The 16,731-nt window shown below is 38.1% G+C and overlaps 1 protein-coding gene across 1 annotated transcript in view; it reads left to right on the top strand.

The window, feature by feature from the left end:
* Positions 1–4,471: 4,471 nt before the first annotated feature.
* LOC108236734 (piezo-type mechanosensitive ion channel component 2) overlaps positions 4,472–16,731 on the top strand; it is a 48,481-nt gene continuing 36,221 nt past the window's right edge. The window contains exons 1-16 of the mRNA XM_025006260.2: positions 4,472–4,835; positions 5,825–5,920; positions 8,032–8,133; positions 9,297–9,342; positions 10,159–10,318; positions 10,392–10,605; positions 10,720–10,933; positions 11,562–11,727; positions 12,083–12,181; positions 12,378–12,419; positions 12,541–12,673; positions 12,868–13,028; positions 14,704–14,970; positions 15,880–15,988; positions 16,143–16,264; positions 16,477–16,536. Of these exons, the coding sequence (XP_024862028.1) occupies positions 4,772–4,835; positions 5,825–5,920; positions 8,032–8,133; positions 9,297–9,342; positions 10,159–10,318; positions 10,392–10,605; positions 10,720–10,933; positions 11,562–11,727; positions 12,083–12,181; positions 12,378–12,419; positions 12,541–12,673; positions 12,868–13,028; positions 14,704–14,970; positions 15,880–15,988; positions 16,143–16,264; positions 16,477–16,536 (2,055 nt within the window). The 5' untranslated portion in view covers positions 4,472–4,771. The remainder of the gene's footprint in view (positions 4,836–5,824; positions 5,921–8,031; positions 8,134–9,296; positions 9,343–10,158; positions 10,319–10,391; positions 10,606–10,719; positions 10,934–11,561; positions 11,728–12,082; positions 12,182–12,377; positions 12,420–12,540; positions 12,674–12,867; positions 13,029–14,703; positions 14,971–15,879; positions 15,989–16,142; positions 16,265–16,476; positions 16,537–16,731) is intronic.

Raw genomic sequence — 16,731 nt, 5'->3', positions numbered from 1 at the left:
CCTTCTTCTTCTTCTGCCCCTCGCTTTTGTTGCAGAAATGTTATCAGCCCCTCACATCACCACAAAGCCTCCAAAAAACTGCGCACCGACAGCCTTTTAAAAAAAATAAAAAAATACATATATGTGGATCCCAAAATCGGCTCCGATGAATCCCTCCACGACGGGACAATCAATGTTTCCAAAAAAAAGCCTAAAGAAAAAGGAAAAGAAAACGTGACCAAGATGTCAGAATCCCTCGAAATGTATCCACGTTTCTCTTGCAGGTGAAAAAAATCAACCCCCGCTGTCAGGCTCGGTTTTTACAGCCTTAAAACACACGGCCTATAAATGTTTACACACCTAAACACACAAACATACATTTACACATATCCCCCCTTTGAATCCGAGGTGGGTAAACACGCCACAGGCTTGACACTACATGTGCATTTTACATTCAGAAAAAATAGGACGCGGGGTTGTTGTAGCAGCACATTCCCACCGTGAAGGCCGCTCCTCTCCGGGCCGCCGCTCGACGAAAGGTGAACGACAGCCAAAAAAACCCAAAAATAATAACGGCAAACAAAAGCCAAAACGATTCTTCGAGGATTTTATTTGTCTCCTTTTCGACCCCAACGCTTCTCGCGCTCTCTCTCTCTCTCTCTCTCTCTCTCTCTCTGAGAACAGTAGCCTACATTGAAGGAGATAGACAGCGCTGAAGAGACGCGGGGTGGGGCCACACGGCGCTCATTGAACCCTGGGAAGGAAGGACCCGAGGAGAAGAGGAGAGGCCGCGGCGCCGCGTCACGTGACCGCGCCGCGCAGCTGCGTCATCAACAGCGCGGCGGCGCGCAGGGAGCGCCGCCATGTTCGAAGCGGCGGACCGCGACAGGCGCGGGCGGATAATGAAGTGAGGCTGTTTCGTTAAAAACCCATCAAATAAGACAACCAGTAAAGCAAGTTCTTGGAAAATGCTTAACCCAAAATATTAACTGTTTTCCTGGTTTTTATTTTTTTCATATATTTTGTGCCATTTTTGCCGTTCATGTATCAAAATGCTCAGCCCATTCTCTATGACTTAGTTTTCGTAGTTGTTATACTTTTAAAAATTCTTAAATTTCAAATTTTTTTCACGTAAAAATGCTTTGAGATTTCTCTAATTTCTTCAAACATTGTTCTCTAAAATCTGTTTCAGCACACTTGTTCAAATTTATCTTCTTTTGCTACTTTTAGCTAGCATTTGGACACTTTTAGCTAACTTTTACTTTCTTTGATAATTTAGCTTTTAACTAGTATTTTGTTACCTTTTGCTATCCTTTTGCTAATTTTAGCTACTAGTGAGCATTTGCTACTTTTAGCCAGCTTTTTGCCGCATTTAGTTATTTTCTTTTTTTAGCTAACCATTTGTTACTTTTACCTTCCAGTTAGTCATTTAATAATTTAGCTTTTAGCTAGACATTTGTGCTATCCTTTCAGCTTTCATTTGGATACTTTTAGACTGCATTGTGAGACTTATAGCTAACTTTTATGTACTTCTAGCTTTTAACCAACCATTAGCTTTTTCATCATCTTTTTAACCATTTGATATTTTAGTTTTTAGCAAGCTCTTTGGTAGTGCTGTTTCTGTAGTTATGCTTATTACTGTTGTGGTTTTAAAAAAATAAAAATAAAATAATCTCTCACTTGTTCTTGAACTGTAAATACTCCAAACTGTTTTGAATGATTTGCAGAACTTCTTATCAAGGAAAACAAGTCAAACTAATACACAGGATGAGAGTACCAAAAACAATAAATGACTCTTTACTAATAACAGTTATTGTTTCTTGTGAAATTATAAGAATTCATGTTTTACAGAGATTTTTATTTTTTAATTTTTAAATAAATCATCTTGAAAGGAAAGCCTGTATTGGATAAAGTCATCATGTTCTTTTGTTATTGAGTCTGTTTGTCACTAGATGGCAGCAATTTACTAATTCTGACAAGCAGACCTATCATACCTATTTTTATTTATTAACAAATAACCTCTATTTCCTGCATCTTTCTGATATATCTCATTCCCATTAAGCAGTTTGGAGCCACAGTTCATCTCAGTAGCATTAATAATGCACACACAAGTGTACCACGACCAGTTGTTTGGATTTTCCATTTTGTTTTATTTGAAAAGGACGGCACAAATATAACAAATGCATTTGTATAATGATTTTTGCTGACCTGGTGGCCTTAAAAATAAATTTGTGACAATTTCAGGAGAGCAAACACTCATCTGTTAAAACCATATTTATATTTTTACCAGATAATTAAGTTATTTAACAACAGTTTGAATGTATTTTTGTCTTGGAGAGCAGAGAGTTGAGGTGCTTCTGTAGTGGAGGTTGGCAATGAATTTACAAATCACTCTTTGTTTGTGCAATTAAGTCTTATAGGGGGTTAAAATATTAAGATTATTTGCTGTATTGTGATGCCAGAATGGAGACGAGGTTTGTCCTGAAATAGAAACTTTCTTTCTTGATTGATGTTTAAGAACTGTAGAGATAGACATGACTTTCAGTTTTACTTTCCTCATAAAACAATGGTTTTGTTTGTTAAAAGGATAGTGTTGTTTCTTGATGGCAATGATGTTTTTGTCCATGTTTGAGTGTGTGTGTGTGTGGGGTCAACAAAATGTCTCGTGAACCACCGGACAGATGTTAATGAAACTCCCAGGAAGTCGTCACTGCAGGTAATCAAACTGAAAAATGGCTACACTATAGTGAATTCTACAGATACTGATCTAAAATTTGAAGTGGTAGTAGCTGAGAGTCATTCACATCACATGCTCTAATCTCTAACAGATCACACAAGATATCGTGTCACTTTCAAGGTTTGAACAATAAGATGATCTCTAAAACCCTGAGGCATTCCTTCCAGGAGCGCTTTACCTTTAATTTAGTCTTCTTCTAATTATGCTGCCTTGAACTGCAGAATGTAATAAACTGCAGATTGAGGCTTGGAGAGTCGGAGATATCATTCTTGAGTTCTTTGCACTTCCTTTGAGCTCTGTGCGTTTGGACTTGAAGGAACTACTCGAGATGCCTCCTCCTGGGAAGCTTGATAGAAGTCTTAAAAGTTTTCCACTTGTCAATATTCTTCTTCGCTCTGAGATGATGGCCTCAAGTTGTTTGAAATTACTTTACAACTTTTCCCAGATTGATGAGCAGCAACAACTGGTTCTATGTGATCATTGTTCATGATTTTTCCCTCCTGGATTAACTGGGTGAACTGATACAGACAAAGAGATGCTCCTTCTAGTTTGATTAGCACCACATGGCCGCCACTTATCCTCCTGATTCTTATGGTGGACTTAAAGGGTTCTTTTTAAACACTGTTTCTGCATTTTGGCTTAGTTTCTGTTAGATAAACAATGATGCAGTGTAATATTTTACATGCTATTTATCTGAGGTTATATTTACATCAGTTTGAGATCTTGTGAAGATTAGAGTATTTTATCTTGATATATAAAATCTGAAAATTAAGGGAGGCTTAATGCCTATAGTTTAAGGTAGAATGGATTTCCTTCAGGTTGTAGTTTGGTAGTTTATTCTCCACATCCTTATTTTAAATGTCAAAATGAATGAAAGCTACTGCAGAACAAAAGGCCTAGCATTCCTTAAAGGAATGCATATCGCCCGCCGCCTTTCACGCCAGAGTTTTAGGTCAAGATTATTTTATGTGGAAAAACGATGCTGCTTTGGTCAAACCTTGAAAACAATTCATCAGCGTAGTCACTCCAGTCGCTCCACCAAAACGACTCTAACAAACCTGCAAATGATGAGTTTAAAATGGCTGTGACTAATTAAAGAGTTTACACTCATCAAGTAGTTTCTTTACCTCATCTCTTTTACTGCTTCGACACATCAGCTCAGAAGCAGCCGTTCCAATAGATTTGCAAAGTTTGTTTTTGTTTTTTATAAATGCAATTTGTTTCTGAGGGGAAAAAAAATGACACTAAAAAATCTACCACTTACATTTGGAAGTAAATTTATGATATTGACTGTCGGTGTTTGCAGTGATCATTTTGCTGTAATCACACCGGTGCTTTAATGGCCTTGCAGCCATGAATATTAGATACACTTCCCTTCACCCTACAGTGAAAATATGATGAGCCAGCCTGAGGTGGCTATAAGGAAACAAACAGTGTTGTGGTAGTATGTGTCCGGGATTCAGAAATAAAACAAACAAACAATAAAAGAACAGCAGTTTCAGAATAATGTTTCTTTCAATATCATCACTGAAGACAGATGCAGAAACGTACAATACTGTCATAAAGGTTGTTACGTTGCTCATTAAAAAAGGTTTCTTCAGTTCTGTTTTTAATGGTGGAAGCAGGTTTTTCAGTCAAATAATGAAAGCGGCTGCTCCTGTGTGAGATTAGCTGCAATATGAGTATAAGAGAGTTACAGTGCATTATATCAGAGACAGAGGGAGGTGAGGGAGGGAGAGGAGGGTGTGACAGACACACAAGCAAAGTGCAATCACCGTCCACACAGTTTAAAATCCAGGTTTTCCTCTTTCTGCTCTGACTTTCATCACAGAGCTGCTCCTGGCTGGACTGACATCGTCCTTTTCCTTCTTACAGTTTGAGCTTGCTGGACTTTTTTTTTTTATTGCTCTATCAGAGGATGTTTTGACTGAGGCGGCGTTAATCTCCTGCTGATGAAATGAGCGAGGAGGTTGGAATTTCCGTCCTCATCTCAAAAACGTTTATCTGACGGGCGTCCGAAAGAGCTGCGAGTGTCTCTGACACCCGGAAGGCACCATGGCGGGGGATCTTGTAGTTGGGATACTCTACAACTTATTACTACCACTGCTTCTGCTGACTGGTGAGTTAAAGTCTGTTTAATTACTTGAAATTTAGCCTAGTTTAGATGAGAAGTGTTTGTTTTAGGAGCTGCTGTAGATCTTGTGTCAAAGTTATTATTTCAGTAAAGCTCATTTATAGGTATTGGAGATGGTTTATCAATAATATGACCTTTAATAAATCAGGATTTCTGCCGTTGCAGTGAGGAATTCTGCTGCTCAGTTCTGAGGAAATGCTAAGACAGGACTTTTGAGTCATTTATGAAAAAAGGCTTTCAAACAGGAGGATTCAAATCTTGTATTACATGAAACTAGTCATGTGTGAGCAAGAGGAACACAAACCATGCTGACTGCTGACAAATTAAAACTATTTGAGTGGTTTGATTTCGCTTGGTGCACTTTAATTGTAGCTGGTGATGGTCTTTTATGATAATTGTGTCTTTTTTTACATGTTAAATGCTCCTACGTCTTCTGAATCACCACTTTGCTAACAGGTTAATGATTGAACGTTTAACTTTCCCAGCTGCACATTCACTGTATTACCAGTATGACAAATTATCAGTGTCACGTCATTCTCTTTGACGTTCTAATTTTCTTTAAGGTTGCAAAAATGTCAAAATATTTGATAAATCATTAACAATGCATAGAAAGCTTGTGGATATGGACATGCTTGAATAAATTATTAAATACTATTTTATTTTTTTTACAGTGACTTGTTTAAGACACATATATTACTATCTTAATTTACAAAAAAAACTGCAGAGGCTTAAAGTACAACACAAATCTATGTTAAGTTTTCTGTTTTATTTTAGTTCAGCTGGGAGGAGATTTTAAGGTTTAATACATTTGAAAAAACAAAAAGAGATTACATTTTACACAGGTCACAAACCAAAAATGCTATAATTATTAATATAATAAAAGGAGGGAAACTGCAAAAGCCTTTTTTAATGATTAGTTAATTAAAAGGCTTTTTATCCAAGATGTTGTGTTTTTTGTTCCTTCTGCTCGTCAGCCTCTTCGTTCCGCTACAATGGCCTGTCCGTGGTGTACTTTGTGTTCTTGCTCACGCTGCCGTTGCTGCCGAACCCAAGCCTGGCGACTCTGAAAGGTGAGAGGAGCTCCACGCACTCATGGCTTCACATGTGTTAGCTCTGAAACGTCTGGGTTTTTTTTGTTTTTTGTTTTTTTTTTTAGTTTCACTCATTTATATCTCTGTTCAAAACTGCTCATGTTAAACTAGATAAACACGTAAGAACTAATTCTAATAAAGCTCAAGTGATTAAAGGCCCAGCATTCCTGGCTCACCTTTCATGCCAGAGTTTTAGACTGATATCCTCTTAAGTTGAGATGTGGCAGAGTTACAGTCATTTTTAAGGTCAGTTATCTGGTGGCCATCTTGCATTGGAATGACTCCAAAAGATAAACAGCTGCAGATCCAATAATTACTTTCTGTCCAGTGGTTTATGAGAAATTTTGCCTATAGTCAAACAGGGTCAACTCCAACAGTTAATGCCAAAGTTTAAAGTAAAGATGCTGTGCTTGGAGTATGTGTTGGAGGCAATGCTCAGCTACTACCACACCAAATTTTAGCTCAATTTCTGTAAAATTGTCAGTTATAGCTATTTTTGTGTTTACAAATCTCAGTTGGCTGTGGCAGCCATCTTAAATTGTTTAGAAAGTTGTGTTAAAATCTGTTCAGTGGTTCATGAGATATTTTGCTAACAGACAGACAGAGCTGATTCTATAACTTAATGGCAAAGCTTTAAATACAAATCTCGTTAGAGCTCAGAGTATAAGTCGGAGATCAGTCTCAGCTACTCCCACATTAAATTTTAGCTCAGTATCTATAAAAAAGTTTTAGCCATTTTTCTGTTTACTAAAATCACTATGCTGTGGCGGCCATCTTGAGTTGGATTGACTCCAATTGTTAATCAGTCGCAGACGTACCTCCAGTGATTACTTCCTGACAGTTTCATTAAAACCTGTTCAGTGATTTTTTTCATTCAGTGACTCTTTTTTTAACGGTTCAGACAAATAAAAACACACACACACACACAGAGACGGGCAAAAACATGATCATTCCTGCTGTACTGTGCGCTTGAATGTCGTCTTTATGTTGACAGAACAAATTTGATAGCCAGCTTTTAATTCATTTAATCAGGATTGTTGTTGTTCTGTGTGCGACTGTTTGAGCGCCTCCTTAGCACTGACCCCCGCAGGTTGATGAATTAAAGCATCGGTGCCCCTCCCTCGAAGTACTTTGTAAAGGGGAAATGGTTGGAATGACCAAATCAATTATGCATAGCCTTGTAATTACAGCAAGGAATTAAAAGATGTGATGTCAGCAATCTTCTTTTGCCGCCATCATTTCTCCTCCGCCTGATGTCCGCCTTTCAGCTTCACAGATCCCAGTCACCCTCCACCACCCCCTAATTCGATCCTCCTTGGACTAAGTGATGAAGTGTATGTTCATCTGATGTGTGTGTGTGTGCAAAGTGTTTCATTTGTGCAGCCACCTTTGCTTTAAGGAGCTTGTGTGTGTGTGTGCATGTGTGTGAATATGTAAGCAGAGAGGTTTAAGTGAAACAATGCTTTTAGTAAAAACGGTGAACATCAACAGCACATTTGCTGGCTCAGCTACCGTTGAGCCACATCAGCTATTAATGCTTTGTGTCTCCAACATTTTGATTACAAGAGTGAAACTTGAAACCAGAGCTGTGGAATGATTCATTTCTTCAAATTTCCAACCAAATTTGCTGCACAAATGCTTGTTTTCGGGATTTATCTTTGAAGAAATTGAACACATTGGAAGATTGAGGAAATAAATTTTGTAAATTATTGCAAAAATGTTTCTGAAGAGGTAATGATTTCAACATTAATGCTTTAATTATGCTCTATTTGTCAGATAAATAATTTGTTTGATTGACGTGAACACTTAGGAATCGAGAAAGACTGACTTTGAGTTATCAGTTTTTGTGTATTAAAGTGTGTTTTTGCTTGATTGGAGCAAATTGTTTAGTTTATTAGAGATTATAACCATCCTGAAGTCATTTAAATCAGCAGAACATTTAACATTTCAAAGGTGGGAAATAATAAAAGCCTGTTTTAAAGCAAGTTACCCACATATTTTAAGCTTTTTGTCATATTTCCTATAAATTCAGGTAAGGTATTGAGCAGAACAAGTTTCATGTTTTGTTTTATTTTTGCTGCTTTCTGAAGGTAAAACAGGTCAGTTCCTGCGGCTGATCGTCTACATGAGCCTGATCTTTCTAACCCTGCAGTGTTTCATGCAGATCCCCTTCGCCTACATCCCCCCACACGGTAAAAACAAACTCACTGCATTTCTCAGAATATCTTTTTTTCATGTCAACACAAGGTTCCTACACGTTTCTGTCCATTGTTTAAGCCGTTTTTGACAACAAATATCTAAATTCACTGTAAATCTTTGTACAGTGGAGCGATTTTATTATCTGTAAGCTTCAAACATCGGAAATAAAATAAGTTGTGTATAGAAGCAGGGAACAACACTTCTAAAGAAATAAATGTTTTCTGATTAATTCAGAATCTTAATACCGGGGATCAGGTCTTCTTCAGCACAAAACAATCTCTCATTTATGATAAATGGGAAAAGCTTCATACTTTAGAGCTGGACTGGGACTAGAAAGTTGCAAACTGTACATGTGACAGCTTAATAATCTGCACTTATATTGCTATAAACCATAAAATGTGCAACTAGGGGGAGTAACTTTGCTGTCTTGTCCAACGACACTTTGACACAGATGTAAACTGGACTGCAAACGTCGTCATTAGAGGACAGCCAGTTTTATCACCTGAAGCACAACTGTTTCTGAAACCTGTAGAGCTGAGCAAACATGCATTTCTGGGTTTTCAATCAGGAAGTCAAAAATCAAGATGCTGATGTCTAAACCCTTAAACCGGAGGGTGGATAAACTGGAAAAAAATGTCCTGCTTGTTTAAGCATTTCTTTGTAGAAAAATAAATTTTCATCCTTTAGAACAAAGGTGTTCAGTCCTGGTCCTGGAGGCCCACCATCCTGCAGGTTTCTCTGCTCTTCAGCAGGTCTTCATGTTCTGCAGAAGTCTGCTAATCTCTCAGTGATTCAGATCAGGTGTGTCCAAGCAAAGAAACATCTAAAACATGCAGGATCGTGGCCCTCCAGGACCAGAACTGGACACCACTGCTTTAGAAGATGCAACAGAAAACAGAGTCTGGAAACAGAAATGTTTTTCTGAATTACATTTTCCTTTTTCCACACTTATCCAGACCTGGAAAATGCTAAAACCAAATTCCACAACCTTTCTATACTTTTCAAGCCTGTGCAGGGATCCTGTGAATATAGAGCTTCAAAACAACAGAAAATACTGTTTAAACATTAAGGGAATACTTGCGTTGTAAGCTGAAAATAAATCACTGTTTAAGAAAACCTGTTTTAATAAAAAACATTTTTTATTTCTTTTTAACAGTTAGCGGATTCTGGGAGGATGTTCTCTACCATTTGGGAATCGTAAGGTATGAGAGCACACTTGGCTGTTATAATTTCTAATATTTTTCTATACATGTTTGTATTTGAAAGCTTAAGCTATTTCATCTTTATAGCAGGGGTGTTAAGAAAGATGCAGAGAAAATAAAGCCAGTGAACAAAGAAAGTAAATAAATCAGAATTACAAAATTTGTGTTCTGCACAACAAAGAGTTGTACATCTAGCAAACTCTTTTAACTACAACTATAACAAGATTACACATAATTTCATTAGAAGTGAGAGACTGTTGTCAGTTTTTTCCTCACGCTCTGTGTTGGTGTTGTGTCTCTGCCGCTCGTTGTTGGTGGCAATAAAACCTGACAAACCTTCATCCTGTACATGATTATGCTTCCCACTGCACTTGTTTGTGATTATGTTCTAAAGCAGAAATAAAAACGTCTGCATCTCTGCTTCAGTGGATTTTATGTTCAAATCATCTGCTGCTGACTGAGTGTCAGTGTTTGCCTGGCACCGATGTAAACTCAGAGTTCAGGAGGAAGAGGAAAGAACCATTTTAATGAGTTAGTTTTTCTTATTGCTTAAAGGGCTTTGTGTGTACTGAAGCCGTGATGTTCCTCACTCATAAATCTGGAGAAAAGTTGTCTTTTATCTACCAAGACTTTGCAGTTTATAAAAATCAAATGACAGAAGAATCATAAAAGCTTGAACAGAGGAAGGTTTGAAAGGAAATTCAGCTCCTTGAGGGTTAAACATAATTGATAGTTATCTCAAACCAGATTTTTTTCCTCCTGTAAGCGTAACGCTCACCAAACCAGTGTTACTGATGTACATCTCTATTTTTCCAGATTCAGTTCGGTTGATGCTGGAAACGTTGTGCGTCTCTTGGCCCCGGACATTGGCCTTTTCTTTTCCATTTTGTTCATATTGAGGCTGTGCAAAAAACGTCTACGCCCTGTGCCTCAAGTCAGCCTCCATGAGAATGGAATCCCTCCCTCCATCCCCGAGGTAACAGCTCACACAGCAACAGCTCAAAGGCCCAAGAAATGCCCAGGGTTATTAAAAACATTGGCTCTTGCAGGATGTGGAAACCTCTGATTCAGAATCGGAGGAGGGAAGCGTCACGGAGGGCTCGTCATTTGACAGCTCGGATGAGACTACAGTCCCAGTTCATTCTGGGCCGCCACAGTTTGTCCAGAAGCTGATAATGTTCGCGGCCGGACTGAGGCTGCTGCTGTCGGCAATCATGAACACAGCAGGGAAAGTAGTGGTGACTCTACTGCTGGGGATGGCAGGTACATTACACAACAGATAAATGAACACAGGTGTGGTGTAGCTTTAAAATGCTAACAAAGTTGATCTAATTCATCTGTTTTCTTCCTGCTTCTTGTCATGATGTGTGCCTGCAGGTATCACGCTGCCCTCTCTCACATCCGGAGTGTATTTTGGGGTGTTTCTTAGCCTGGTTTGGTGGTGGATATTCAGCCGCTCCATCAGCATGCTGGTTTTCAGCTCCCTGTGTGTGATGATGGCCATCTTCAGCGGAGGACATCTGCTGGCTCTTTATGTGTATCAGCTGCCACTGTCCCAGCAGCTTATTCCACCAGATGACATCTATGCCAGGTACAAGAGGGAATGGAAAGAAATACTACACCTAGATATCTCAGTTTTGATTAAAGATGCAAATTTTTGGATCTGAAGTGCCACATTCTAACTAAACACAGCTTATCAGCACAAATACTCGATACTGGGTGTCCAGAAACTGGTTAAGGGGTTGGTGATTTGGGCTGCAGCAGCCCAGCTAAAGCCCAGACCTCAGCTTTAATAAAATGCTTTGGCAGGACTTTAGGAGAGTTGTGCCTAAAGGCCAACAAACCTCAATGAGCCAAAGCATCACTGAGAAGAACAAACAAAATTCCTTCACGATGATTCTCCCTCATAATTGCTGCTATAAATGATTCAAATTGCTGTTCAATAATGTTTTGGCATAGTTTTTGTTAAATAAACAATATTATGATTTAACGTCATTTATTGTTCATCTGAGGGTGTGTTTGAGCTCATTTTATGACCTGATAAATGTTTTTCAAGCATTTCCTGAAATGAAAAAAGATCTTATCATTTAAAAACTTATGTTTTTTACCATTCCTGTGTTCATTCTGGATGTAATCTTTCCTATAAGATTCGCTCCTGTCGATTGCTTTTCTCCGTTTGACCTGTTATTGTGCCGCCTTCATCCTGCACTCTTTCGCAGGTTGTTCGGTATGACAGGAGTGATCAGAACCAGCCCCTCGCGCCCACACAGTCTGGGTCTGCACCCGCACGTCTGCTGGCCGGACTTCATCAACCCTTTGGTCCTCCTGCTGCTCTACTACACACTGGTGGCTCTGATGCACAAATGGGTCCACATCACAGAGGAGGTTTGTTGGCAAATATGCTCAGAGGAGGAACTACAAATATGCTCCTATTTTATGATGGATTGTGCATGCATGGGTGAGAAATCAATTATTACTATAAGTGTTGCTGTGACTCTTAACTTTTATTGCAAGGATTATCAGTATGACTGAATTTCAAGATTAATCATCACAAATAACATATTATATTTGATTAGTTGAATAATCTCTGTTAGTTAGAACCTTATTTCCAGGCTCTAATTGTTTTGTTTTAAGGTTATCAGCCATTGCTACAGATGCAAGCGCTGCTACTCCTGAAAATGATATTGTACTGTGGACAGTATTAACTTGACAAGCTTTTAATAGCTGCTGTTCTTCTCAGGATATTGCTGCTGTCGATGAGTCCGAGAGCCCGTTAGAGAGCCCAGAAGCTCCTCCGAGCTTCTCCAGGGTCATCTACATCACAGGAGATAAACAAGAGGTGACCTGCAAAGAGAAACTTTCTCTTCTTGGCTTATGAGTTAAAATAAACTGTCAGATGTTTTATAATATTTGTTTTGGTTGATTTATAGTTCAAATAGATGCTATATATAAGGATATTTTAGTTCTGTTCCATGCTTTTTTGGTATAACTGCATTTTAAAGGAGAAATCAGCTCAAAATGTCTCTTTTTTTCAGCTTTTAAGCAGCACAGATGATGAAACCTATCTGCCTGATGAGGTAAAGTTTTTAGCTATATCACATATTCAACAGCGGGCATTGAACAAAGTCTGGAGGCGCCTCAGGTTTTTATTCCTCCCATGTGATTATCTTGACAGTAAAATGTTCTCTTTTCCTTCAGCCAATGATTCTGATAACAGGAAGTTCCTGGCAAAATGTCCACAGCAGCAGTCTTGGGTGTCTGCTAGAAAGAGCGGGTTACACAAACTGTTACACTTCGGCAAATAATGAAGACAGAGACTCGCTTTCCCACGGTAATCACAGCTCGCTGAATATGTTGACTCAGCAAGTGGAAAAACGTGCAGCGTCCAGATATCCCAGTAACACTATTCGCATTGGGGTTCCATTAAAAAAACCCATCAATTTATCAAATTTTTATAAGCTTGTTTTTGGTTTGTAAAATGTGTTTTCTTCAGCGTTTTATCCTTTTCTTTGTCTCGTTGTTTAGTGTCAGAGTCAGAAATTGAGGGGAAAACGGAGGAAAAGAACGAGGAAGTCTCAAAGAGTCTGACAGAAACCTCAGCTCCACCCTCAGGCCCGAGCGGTCTGGTCGTCTTTGGACGGCTGGTGCAAAAACACAGCTATGTCAGCGCCCTTGTCATCATGATGGTAAAGTGCAAACGCGGAGTCAAACTTACGGCAGAGTGGGTTTTTGTGCCGTTGAAATAGTTGACAGCAGAGGAGAGATCTCTGGAAAATTAATCCTTGGCGGTCCCATAGGTTAAATAAACTGGATTTATTAAATAGCTTTTATTACTTTGGTTCCAAAGTGCTTTATAGTTTTGCTGCCACAATCACTCACACTAATCAGTGGTGACGAAGATGTCAAGCCACTGGGAGAAATTTAGAGATAAATGTGAAGAGGCAGGCGATGAAATCTTTAATTAGTGGACAAACTTGTTTACCACTGAAACCACATCCACTAGCAAATACAAAGAACTACAAACAGAATGGAGGAGGATTCAGACGTTATTATACATTTTTAAATAGAACAAGTCATAAAAATCATTTACACACATATGAGATTGTCTTTAATGTTTCATCTTAGTTTTGTTGATTTTATTTGGCAAATTTGAATGAAAAAAATCTGAGTGTGATCAACAGTGCAAAAGCACTCAAAAACAAAATGCACTTTTTAAGAAGCTAGAACTGGTAAATATTTAGCTTTTTAACTAAAATTTTAAGCTTGTTTACAGCTTACTTCAGTACAAAGTCAAGCTCAGGTATTAAGCCATGCAGGATACAGATAGTGGGGCCCCCTGCAAGCTGAGGCTCCTAAAAAGTGCATAAATCATCACATTTCACAAGTTAATGCAAAAAAATGTTGCTGATTAGAGTTATCAAGTACTTGGTACTTTATTTACACTATCAAAAATGCTGTTAATGTTCACCTATTTGGCACATTTACTGGAGAAATAAAAACAAACTAATAGAAATTACAGATTACAGATCCTGATTTGACCTTTTTTACTGAAACAACATGAAGGAAATCGAGAAAATATCCTGTCACATAACTTCTGTCTTCTCTTTGGCAGCTTCAACATCTGACGTCTGAAAAGCGTTACAGAGTTTCTCTGGAAACTAAAAATGTGTTTCATTTAGTCCAAACAACTGCATATAGGGAACTGTAAACATCACCAGAGAATACGATAAAATCTAGCTAAAATTGTTCTTTTTCTGTATTTTGATGTATTGTTTATGTGGACGTTCTCGCCACCTAGTGGCGTGGCATAATTACTACAGTGGTTTTGTTAAACTGTGGACAGAGGAAAAAAACAAATTTATAAGAATATCCAGAGTAGTGCAGATGGGGCCTTAAACGTGTTAAAAATTGGCAAAGAATACAAGCTGAAAACAAGCTGAGTGATTGATGTGTTTGTCAAGCAACTTTGGACAGCCTGATTTTATTACTTTCCACGAGTAAACTGTGATGAAGGTTGAGTTGGATGCACAAACTATAAAAAGGTGACTGTAGTGGGGCTGAGGTGGATGACTCAGCTAAAAGCAGTGATCTTAAGTGAAACTCCACTTAAAGGCCTCATAAAACTGTGCAGGCTCTTCAGTAAATTGTTGAGCTGAGTATATTTTCCCAGATTAACAAATTAACTTAAAGGCTAGGCTACATTTACGCTTTTGTGTAAGTGAGGCTCGCTAACCAAAAGGTTTACAGCAGCTAAGCTGTGCTAGCATGAACAAAATTGGCAGTTTGAACAACATAAATAAAGTATTTTTTAATTTTAACAAGATGTTAGTAAATCCAGCTATTTTTGATATTCATATTTAGGTGTGGAGTATCACTTACAACAACTGGCTGACTTTCGCCTTGCTTGTGTGGTCCTGCATCATTTGGATGATGAGGGACCGTCGGCGTTACGCCATGATGTCGGCCCCTTTCCTCGCCATCTACGGCACGGTCCTGGTGCTTCTGGGCTTCCTGAGCGGGCTCCGTCTGAGCCGGGGCGAGCTGTACCCCGGCCTGCCGCCGGCTGTGATCGTGGACTTCGACCTGAACAGCTACCACCCTGCGCCCTGCGTCCACCTGGGAGCAAAGGTGACACGATGACACTAAAAACCCATTTTCTCTCACTTTTTCTTCATTTTACTTGAATCCCATTAAAGACAAGAATATATTTGTATGGTTATTTTACAACTCTGTTAAAATGGATTTGTGTAAAATATAAACAAACAAACATGATACAGGGATTTGTTCTGGGTCCGGACAATAGACATAATATAATATATATACAGTCTTTGGTCCAGACCTTCAAAGTCATAATTTAATCAATTTGAAAGAGTTTACTCCAATAGTTTTACAGGTATTACAGGTAATGCAATTCTGAAGTTTAGCTTATTTTAAGGACACATTAACCATCAATATTAGACAAATATTATGCAGATTTTTTTTCTTTCTTCATGTCATTTTTTGCCCAATCTTCATGATTTTGCAATGAGTTCCTTTAAACTCCATTTTTAATTTAACATTTTATAAGGACAACATGTTAAAAAAATGATTGCTTGTTTTTTTTATTGTTGTTTTCTTTTTGTGTGACTGTATTAGAGGAGAGCAAAGGAAGAATTTCATTGTGTGTTCTTTAAAAAAACTTTGCTTAAACAATAAGGACCTTTAGCTATTTTTGAATAGTTTTTTTTATCCACAACTAATGATAGTTTTTAGTTTCAATATTTTATATAATGTCAGAATTTTCAACAAAGTATAAATTTATTTTGAAAATTACTGCGTTTTGTTTTTATTTACATTATAGAAAGCGCTCTGATGTGTTTGAAATAAGGTTACACTAAACAAGAAACTGAAAAGCCCCAAGATAATTAAAGGCTGATTAAGAAAATATTTTAGGGGCTTTTAAAGCTTCAGACTAAACCTCTCTCTGCTTAACATTTTGAGAAGCACTGAAGAAAAAGTTAATTAAATACAACTTAAAACTTTGTGTTTTCTCTGCAGGTCTTCTACAGCTTTAACTTCTGGTTGATGTTTCGTCAGCAGCTGACGGAGAGGCAGGAGGAGCAGAGCATGAAAAATAAATCTCTAGAAGAGATCCAAGACATGCCGAGTAATTTATTGTTTGGATTGCTTCTCTTAAAACAGAAAAAAAACGTTCTCACATCTGACAAGTTTAAAGTAGAGCTCTCCTCTACTTGTTTCTACTCTCCTTCTGTCTCTCGTTTCTTTCTTCACTCCTTTTTTTTTCATTTTCTCCAAATCAGAGGAGGAAAGTCAGCCGTCACCTCTGGTAGCGATGCTGATCTCAGGCGTTAAAGGGATCCTGGTGAAATACTGGATACTGTTTTGCTGCTCCATGTTCTTCGTAATCAGCTTCTCTGGGAAGGTTAGTGATGCACCTAAAATATTTGAGATAAATCACACATCCTACTGTTTTTTCTTAATGTTTTACGTTAATGTTTTATCACAGCACAACATTATTGTGTAGACATTTGTAAATATTAGAATAATGTTTAGCCTATGTGGTCTGATTTCATGATAAAATAATATCTAAACATTGAAACAGAATAATGATTGATTGATCTTTCATTTAATCAGGTAGTCGTCTACAAAATCCTTTACATCGTTCTCTTCCTCCTGTGTGTCGTTCTGTACCAGGTTAGTAAATCTGATGCTTGATTTTACCCTGTAGGGAAGGAGATTCATGCGTAAATATTTGGCTTTTCTTGTCCACCCGTAAATCCTCTGAAATGATCGGCGCTCATGGAAAGATTTCAGGCCCTTTAAAGTTTTGTCATGTATCAGACTTATAAATGATCATATTTATTAGTATATTTCAATCATCTAAACACA

The sequence above is a fragment of the Kryptolebias marmoratus genome, linkage group LG8 (assembly GCF_001649575.2).
Source record: "Kryptolebias marmoratus isolate JLee-2015 linkage group LG8, ASM164957v2, whole genome shotgun sequence".
In the NCBI taxonomy this organism is placed as follows: Eukaryota; Metazoa; Chordata; class Actinopteri; order Cyprinodontiformes; family Rivulidae; genus Kryptolebias; species Kryptolebias marmoratus.
Note: the sequence above shows the minus strand (reverse complement) of the source record. Positions and strands in the feature narration are given on the sequence as shown.